Here is a 9,294-nt window from a genome sequence, read left to right on the forward strand (position 1 = left end):
CATCCGGGGTGGGGGAATGCGAGTCGGGTCACGGTACAGCGAATGCGACCAGAGCAGCGACCCCACCGACTCAAGTTCCGATCCGCTCTACAAGTCACCCGCGGGCCACCTAGCCCGAGGCTAGACTCTTACATTCAGCCCATCATCCTCTCAGGGGTCGATAAAATTTACAACCACTTCGTAGGGAAGTCCACAAGGAATGTGGAATTTCCACCGCCTCTGCAGGGGTGTAAAGTGGAGACGAGTAACAATGTGTCAGGCAGACTTGCGCTCCATCTCGAATCACGGTCCCACCTCCTTCAACTCGATGTCCTTGCCGTCGCGCTTGTAGACGTTGTGCCTGTTGGGAGGGGGGGGGGGGCACAGAAGTCACGGGAGGGGATGCGGCAAGTTACACGGACTGCGCTGGACTCTCATTAAGCGTCCTCGCAGACGTTTGCCAGTTAGAGGCCAGCGGCCGCCCTGTTTAATACAGCGTATGCATTAACAAATGAACAACATTACGCGCCTTCAGCTTCAGAGATGGCGTTAAATAAAAACTCTGTCCCGTTACTCAAAAACTAAAGTAAAACGAAACTATTTTTATTTTACCACTGAGCTATGTAGCTCTTTTTCACAAAAAAATGTTTAGCAGCCAAATACTCGAAATTCAAGTTTCTAAATGTGTAGGGAAAAACCCGGAGGACCCGGAGAAAAATCAAAGTGACCAGGAGGAGAACATGCAAACTCCGAATATACAGGCGGACACACAGTACCTGGCCCAAAAGTCTGCTCACTCTTTCCCATTCCGAGACATCTGCAAATTGCCGGGTGGTAGGTGTCACGTTCACCGCTGAATCTCGGTACGCGCGAGCGGCTCGGCGTTTATTTTATTTATAGAGGTGTAGCTCTGCTGTTTTAAAAATACATTGCCCTCACCGCAGAGAACCATAGTAACACGACCGGCACTGTATGGAACAAAACTATGTCACACGCCCTCCCGCATGGCCTTATGGGAGCCTCGGTATGTCTTCAGGGTTCAGAAGACATACTTGAGTTTTTCTTACGGTTCCGTTTCGATGACGTATATGTACATCATGGAAATGAGAAAGGGTTATAGGCTATACGAGGGATCTTGTGCTTGGGGGATTGGCGAGGAAGATGTGGGTGAGACTGGCACGGTACCCGCACGCACCCTCTTTCCGAGTCGTGACGTGAAGTTGTGCATCACGAGGTGTGGCAATGCCTTGGACATCGTGTCCACGTCCGGATGTCGTGCCGCATCACCACGCTAGACAGCGTCAAGTACGCCGTGGGGCCCAGCGGCAGGTGGCACATCACTATCCCGTCTGTGGCATCGTACCACGTGTCACATGGACAGCACGCCGGAGAGTTAGACACACCACAGGTGTCACACAGACAGTGTACTAGAGAGTTAGACACACTGCCATACCATCTGCGGCATCACACCACATAACACTGCACAGACAGTTAAGACACCGCAATCCCCCGTCTGCAGCATCATACTACACACCGCACATCGTACACACAGTTAAATACACCTCCATCCCCTGTCTGTTGCACCGCATCACACACGTCACACCATGCATCACACCGGGGAGCGGGAGCGGAGTGGCTATCTCATTACACTACAAATCCGGTGACCTGACTTCGATTTCCGGTGTGTCCAAGCATCGACAGTGGGGAGACAAAAGGGGCCAGATGCGGTAATGACCACACCACCCACCCCGCTGTGTGCTCTGCCGGCCTTCGTAGGTCACTCGACAAACAGCACTTGCCCTGACAGCCTGTTAAAGGCTACACGGGGGAGCTTTGTCGACTGCGGTGCGTGCGCGTGCCTGGCATACCGCGGTGCTCATGCAGGATGATGAAGTCGGTGACGGTGTTGGCGCAGCACGCCCGCACCAGCGCCTCCAGCTTGTGGCCTCCGCGGTTCATCGGCTGAGCGTTCGGCAGGATCAGCTTCATCTCCTGCGGTGGTGGTGGGAGGGTGGTGTGGTAACATGACAGCAAGTGGTCACACGCCGAGTCCGCTCTTCCCACCGGCGTCCGTCCCGGCCACGCTGCTTTCGCCCCCCCCACCTCCCCGCCCCCCCACTGCATCCGACTCGGGTTGTGTTGTTTGTTTTTTCCATTGCGGAAGCCGAGCCGTACCGGTATACGCGGTCGCCAAACCCCGTGTTGGCACAACTGGGATGCGCCATTGGAAAAACTTTACTATTTTTATTTTACCAGGTAAGGCCCACTCAGCTATGCAGCTCTTTTCCAGAAGCGACCTGGCCACAAATCATAGCTCAACTAAGTGGCTTATCGTCATGTGGAAATTTATAGCAGCCAAATACTCTTAAACGGACGTTGATTCTAAATGCAGAGGGAAAAACAGGAAGACCTGGACAGAAATCCACGCGACTCGTCAAAAAGAGAGACACGCAGCTCCAAATATACAGCAGGCATCAGGGTCAGGATTGAACCTACGATCTCCTGTATACCACGTGAGGAAGTTAACATCTCGCCACAGTGGTGCCCCCAATGGTACATCTTTCCCGTGACCACCGACCGTGCGTACAGTGCTACAGTAGATACATTTTTCGATCAATGGAAAGGATCGATCATAGGATAAAGGCGGACTGAATCGCGAGGAATGAAGTTGACAAAAGCTGCATGCACCAAACCAAAGTGTCCAACGCTCCACCACTGACGACCCCCCACCTCCCCACACAGCCTCCACCTTTCACCAATAACTAGATTTCTTCAGGTTAACTCAACGGATGCGAGTTGTCTCACACTGCACAAGCCCGATGATTGGTCGACACGGCTCGTGTGAGGTGCAAGGAACTGATTCTAAAGCCGATAGAGAACATGTGTGTGTGTGCGATAATTTAGCAGTTAGCATGCTGCCCCACAAACCTGGTAATTCGAGGTTGATTTCTGTTTATAGCCAACACCAGTGGCGATTATCTGAACTGGTCCTGGGCCTCCCCTAGATCGACTCAGCCTCAAATGAGTACCTAGTGCTGTGTGTAAACATCATCACTAGAGAGATAAAGGCGGCCAGTCGTGATGCTGGCCACCCAAACCCTCGCAAACAGCACCTGCCCCAAGAGCCTGTTAAGGCTATATGGGGGACCTCTGTCTTTGCGCGTTTGTACACACGCAATACACGGGGACCCACATCCCTCATGTGACCCCAAACCCTGTAGCCCCTGTGACCCCGTGCCCGCATCTTGATGAACTGCTTGAGGAGGGAGCCGGGGTCGCGAGAGGTCGTCACCATGATGTGTGGGTCCTTCACGCCAGCTCAGCGGTATTCGTCATCCATGTGGCTGCTCACTCCTACTGACACGGGGGGGGGGGGGGTGTGGATAGAGAGAGGGGGTAGATGGGGCAGGGGGGACAGAGAGGGTAGGTGATCATTTGTCATACTTCCCCGTGCGGGTGAGTGAAGGTGTGTGTATGGGTGGATGGAAGGAGCGACCAGGAATGTTTTAGAATATCACTCTGCAGTGATCTCGTTGATTTTGTGTAGCCAGCTGAGCACTAATGAGACCTGGAAGAGTCCCAATTGCAAGAGTAGGTGATTGATATGGCGGTTGAGTGGGTAAATTGAGTAAGATGATGAGTGAGTGAATGAGTGGGTCAGTGTATGTTAAACCTCTTTGTTACAGCACATAGCCAACCGTGGTAATCGGAAGTGTGACAAACTAACCACAAAAAGCAGTTCTCAAGAAATGAGTTTGTCAATCTAGTCGATGATTTAAAAGTGCAAAGCTCCAATGGCTTCCTACTATTGTAAGGAAGGCTGCTCCAGAAGGAAGACCGCTCCAGAAGTACACGTGATGTGGTGACCACCGCCTTCATTCGACATTCGACCAAAATTTACGCCAGCCACCACACACACACGGCGGACTCTTTTCCGCGTTCACGCCACGGGATTTTTCAAAGTCCACTTGGGAAGCAATCGCCGTGCGGTATTTACGGTCAACGCAACTGCGGCATTAAACCCATTAAACCGGTGGGGGGGGGGGGGTTGAGGGCCCGCCGTTCTCGAACCGCGAACCTCTGCGGCAAAACACGGTGCCACCGCTTGGCAGGAAGGACCGACGACGAGCCGTGGATGCGCGCCGACTCGGCGTGTCTAGCGGGCGGAGACGCGCGACGCTTATCCCCCTGCCTCGAGAGTCTCGCAGGAAGGAAGAGAGAGAGAGATGCGAGGAGACCCGATGGTGAGGGATGTGAGCTCACCCTCCCCTCTCTGGTCGTCGAACTCCACGGCCTTCTGGAGTTCAAGCGCCTCCCACCGCAGGTCCATAGGCAGCACCAGGTTTTCTACGGTGACGACGTCAGGGGACGGGGGAGGGGGGGCAGTGGGTGTGGGTCGGGCGGAGGAGAATTAACAAGGAAGGAAAATCATGCGCACGCATGGATTCATTCGGAAACACTTTCCAAGCGCGGTTTTCTTCTCGCCTGTATTGTCAGACCGTCTTGTCCCATCTTAGTCCATCTTGCGTGTCTCATTGTCTCTAGATCCGTCTCTAGTCTGTCTCGCTGTCTCTCGTCCGTCTTGTCGTCGTGAGCCCATCTCTAGATCCTTCTCGCTGCCCGTTACCATCGAGCGCCCTCTTGAGCCGTGCCTTCTCCTCCATGAAAATCTTCTTGGCCTCGTGCGCCTTGCGGTAGAAGTACTCGCTGTGCAGTTGCGCCTGCTCAGCTGCACCACCAAACAAAGACAAAGATCCCCCATGTAGCCTTCGACAGGACTGTCGGGTGCAAGTGCTGTTAACGAGCAGCACCTTTGATACACGAAGGGGGGTGTGTGGCCAGCACCACATCCGTCCGCCTTTATCTCCCCAGTGGCGATGTTTACACAATGCACCAGGTACTCATTTGAGGCTGAGTCGACCAAGGGGAGGCCCAGGAACGGAATCGTCACCAGTGTTGGCCGTGAGCGGGAATTGAACTCGGGTCGCTGGGTTCGTAGTGCAGCGTAGCGCTAACCGTGAGACGACCATAAACAACAACCGCCATTCGCCACGAAGTGGTGATGTCACCACGGCGCTCGTGCCAGGCTACGTGCAGGTTAAGGCCACATGAAGCGTCGAACGCCCGCTGGCAGCAGGAGGTCACAGACAGACAGACCCAGGTTGCCATTGGTTGCTTGACTGAGATGACTGGCCGATGCACCACCTGTGCCCCCTACTGTGCTACACCACCGCTCCCACCTACACAAACTCCCTTGGGCTATACTCTTTGGTTCTTTCGGTAAAGTCACATAGGCATAAAATATAAAATAAATTAAATCACGATGCTTCGGGCACAACACAAGCGTCCATCATCAGGTGGGACAAACCACAGCAAGAAACAATTGCTGAAGTGGGCAAAAGAGCTGCTGTAAGCAAGAGACTATATAGGTAAGAGAAGGGGGGAGGAGCCAGGGAGGAGAGAAAGAGGGGGAGGGGTATGGGGAGGGGAGTGGGAAGCTGAAGAAATTGGAGATGCGGAAAGTGAAGGCAACACCATGAAGCAGTTAAGGTTTTACCTGGTTAATAACATCTTTCCAATGATTGCTCAATTTGAATCAATTTTCTCGGTTGAAGATATGTCTGTGTTTATACATCTGGATGGCTTCATGAACAAACCTTTGCTAGTAGCCCGAAGGTTTGCAGAGCACCTTGGTCTCGGAAAAAAACAATATCATGCGAGCCCACAGCGTTATAACAATGGTCAGCTATGGCAGAGGTATTGGTTCTGCCATGTTTCAGATCTGCCTTGTGCTCACGGACACGGTTCAAGATATATCGTTTCGTTTCCCCAATGTAACAATCACCCTTGGGCTATCATTTGTGATGGCCAGGTGGCTTCTGAAAAAAAGAAAGCTACATAGCTCAGTGGGGACTTACCTGGTAAAGATGTAGTGGAGTAGGAAGGTGTGCTGGGGAAACTGCGTGATTGTATTGATCACACGGCCAGTGTGGGGTTTATACTGTTTGGTTCTATTTGGTAAAGTCACGTAAAAAACAACAAAAAATGAAAAAAATCACGACGTTTCGGCTACAACACAAGTGGCCTTCATCAGGTGAAGGGACCAGACTGTCTAGAGGACAGCGCTGGAGTGAACACAGCCAAGCTCAGACTGCGACCTTTAAGCTGTGTGAGAGGACGCAGAACACCTTGACAAAGGAATTAGCATAAAAATTTGCATTTAATTGGCGGACTTAGCATGATGAATAATGTACAGGGGGGGAGCATGTGAAGACCTGCGAGGGGAGGAGTTTACATATTGATGGTGTGAAAAGGAATTTAAGCAGCTGCGAAAGTTTGGGATACCACTACTTGAAAAAATATACTGTACCATTGAAAATTAGTTTAATGTTTGGGTTGATTCAGAAGATCTTTCCAATGGTTTCTTAATTTGAAACCATCCTCTCAGTTGAAATTGTGTCTGTATTTGTAAATCTGAATTGCCTCGTTAACAAATGTCTGATAAAAACCCGTGGGTTTGCAAAGAACCTTGGTATCGGAGAACATTATATCGTGATCACCCACAGTGTTGTAACAGTGATCAGCTACGGCAGAAGAATTCTTTCTGCCGTGTTTCAAATCTGATTTGTGCTCGCGAATTCGGTCAGAGACATGTCGTTTCGTCTCCCCGATATAGCAGTCACCACAGGTGCAGGTCAATTTGTAAACTCCGGGGTACCGTAAGTCAGGAATGACATCCTTCAAGGAAGGGATCAGGTCACGGATTTTGTGTACTGTATTGAACCGGACCAGGATCTTGTGTTTGCTTAGAATTTTGGAGATCTTTTTAGTAACACCTGCTAGATATGGTAGTGTGATGGTTTTGATTGGAGTATCAAGTGGTTGTTTTTGTATGGAGGGAGAAACAGCTTGGCGGATGGTACAGATCAGAGTATCCATTCCTTTTTAGGGTCAGATGTACATGTTTTAATTCACTGGTCAGGTGGTGTTGGTCCGAAATGCAATGAGCCCTGTGGTATAACGTTTTGATGAGATAATTCTTTTGCATCGGGTGGTGATGGGAATCAGGTTTCAAGTAGGAATCTGTGTGGGTGGGTTTCCTGTAGACAGAATGTCCCAATGAGCCATCAGGTCTCCTCTCAAACAGAACATCCAAGAATAGCAGCTTGCCATCTTTCTCCACTTCCATGGTGAATTTGATGGCGGGGTGTCTGGAATTAATGTGGTCTAGGAAAAGGTTCAAAGCCGGGAGGCCATGTGGCCAAATGAGGAAAGTGTTGTCTACATATCTCATCCACAGGGAAGGTCTGAGGGTGGAAGTCTGGATGGCGTCTGATTCAAATTTCTCCATGAAAATATTGGCTATCACTGGTGACAAGGGGGATCCCATGGGGGTACCCTCATTTTGTTTATAGAAGGAGCCATTCAAGTAAAGTAGGTTATCGTTGAGGCAGTGCCTAACCAGTGCAGGTGTATCGGGGTCTAGTCCATATTGGACCAAATTTTCAATTATTTCAATGGTATCAGGTCTGGGACCTTGGTGAACAAAGAGACCACATCGAAGCTGACAAGGATATGGTCAGGGGACAGTACAACGTCTTTGACCATAGAGACCAATTGTGCTGAGTTAAGTACTGCTGAGGCGGTCTTGCCAGTATAAGACAGCAAGGTATCTGACAGAAAACGGGCTAGTCTATAGGTAGGGGAGTTGATCGTGGATACGATGGGTCGTAGTGGGGTGCCTTCTTTATGAATCTTGGGAAGACCATAGAATCTAGGGGGTCTTGCAGCAGAAGGTTTTAGGGAGGGACGTTTAGTTGGGTCGATTAGGGAGGTCGAACTTGTGATGATCTTGTTGGTTTTTTATCGCTAGGCTATTAGTAGGGTTATTTTTGATTTTTGAGTAACTTCCATCGTTGAGCAGATTCTGGATTTTGTTGTTGTATGAATCTTTAGCCATATTTACAGTAGCGTTGCCTTTATCGGCTGAGAGGATGACTAAATCACTTCTGTTTTTTAAATTCGCGAGTTCAGAGCGTTCATTTTTGCTGATGTTACTAATGGGTTTCTTAGCATTCTTAAGAATAGTGGCTATTGCAGCTCTCGCAACGTCTGCTTGGATGTGTCCTACGCCTTTGAGGGCTACATCGACCTGAGAGATGATATCATCTACTGGTATGTGTTTTGGGGTGGCAGCAAAATTCAGCCCTCTAGCCAGTACTGTTTTCAGATTGTCCGAAATCGGGGTGCTACTCTGATTAATGACGATTTTGTTGACGTCTAGTTTTGTTATATGTGGAACTGGGTTCTTCTTTGATAGGTGGTTGAATTTAGAAATCAGGTTAGATTTACATTTGACTGACAGTGAATCAGCAGAAGAAGCAGTCATGTTGTCTACGTGATTCCAATCAGAAGGTGACATTTTTTCTGTTAACATTAAATGAGCTTGTAGGAGAGTCCTGTCTAAAGTATCGAGTTCAAATTGAAGTAGCCTTATCCTCTCTGAGATTAAAGATAGGCTGGTCTTAAACAGAATCTGTTTAGAATTCGGAGAAGATACAGCAGCAGAAGTGAGTGTGAAAGCGATGGGTATTACCTTGTGATCGCGGCATCTTTTGAGGAAGGTCAGCGTCTCGATGAGCTGTGACTTCTTGTCCCGTTGTCTGTTAAAAGCTCTAACAGATAGGTGAAAGCCCTCCCCGTAGAGGTTATCAATTCTAGATTTAAAGCTTTCGTGACTGCAAGGATCCATACTGTTTGGTTCTATTCGGTAAAGTCATCAGGTGAAGGGACCAGACTGTCTAGAGGACAGCGATGGAGTGAACACAGCCAAGTTCAGACTGCGACCTCTAAGCTGTGTGAGAGGAAGCAGAGCGCCTTGACGAAGGAATTAGCATAAAAATTTGCATTTAATTGGCGGACTTAGCATGATGAACAATGTACAGGGGGGGGGCATGTGCAGACCTGCGAGGGGGGAGGGGGGGAGTTTGCATATTGATGGTGTGAAAAGGGAATTTAAGCAGCTGCGAAAGTTTGGGATACCACTACTTGAAAAAATATACTGTACCGTTGAAAATTAGTTTAATGTTTGGTTTGATTAGTGAAGGATGTCATTCCTGACTTACAGTACCCCGGAGTTTACAAATTCACCTGCACCTGTGGTGACTGCTATATCGGGGAGACGAAACGACTTGTCTCTAACCGAATTCGCGAGCACAAATCAGATTTGAAACACGGCAGAATGAAATCTTCTGTCGTAGCTGATCACTGTTACAACACTGTGGGTGATTACGATGTAATTTTATCCGATACCAA

At 49.5% G+C, this 9,294-nt stretch overlaps 1 protein-coding gene across 2 annotated transcripts; it reads right to left on the reverse strand.

Moving 5' to 3' along the window:
* Window positions 1–248: 248 nt before the first annotated feature.
* LOC142905898 (U3 small nucleolar ribonucleoprotein IMP4-like) lies at window positions 249–6,389 on the reverse strand. 2 transcript variants are annotated; one of them, XM_076053132.1, is made up of 6 exons: window positions 4,607–6,389; window positions 4,243–4,326; window positions 3,272–3,333; window positions 1,848–1,971; window positions 1,175–1,328; window positions 249–340 (listed from the first exon to the last, which is right to left on the reverse strand). In XM_076053132.1, the coding sequence occupies exons 3-5, from the start codon at window positions 3,272–3,274 to the stop codon at window positions 1,207–1,209; spliced, it is 249 nt and encodes an 82-aa protein (XP_075909247.1). In that variant the 5' UTR covers window positions 3,275–3,333; window positions 4,243–4,326; window positions 4,607–6,389; the 3' UTR covers window positions 249–340; window positions 1,175–1,206. The 2 variants fall into 2 exon arrangements, with proteins under 2 accessions (XP_075909247.1, XP_075909248.1); XM_076053133.1 differs by lacking the exons at window positions 4,243–4,326; window positions 4,607–6,389 and adding an exon at window positions 4,058–4,185.
* Window positions 6,390–9,294: the final 2,905 nt, after the last annotated feature.

The sequence above is a fragment of the Petromyzon marinus genome, chromosome 59 (assembly GCF_048934315.1).
Source record: "Petromyzon marinus isolate PM22_M1 ecotype Great Lakes invasive population chromosome 59, UKy_Petmar_22M1.pri1.0, whole genome shotgun sequence".
In the NCBI taxonomy this organism is placed as follows: Eukaryota; Metazoa; Chordata; class Hyperoartia; order Petromyzontiformes; family Petromyzontidae; genus Petromyzon; species Petromyzon marinus.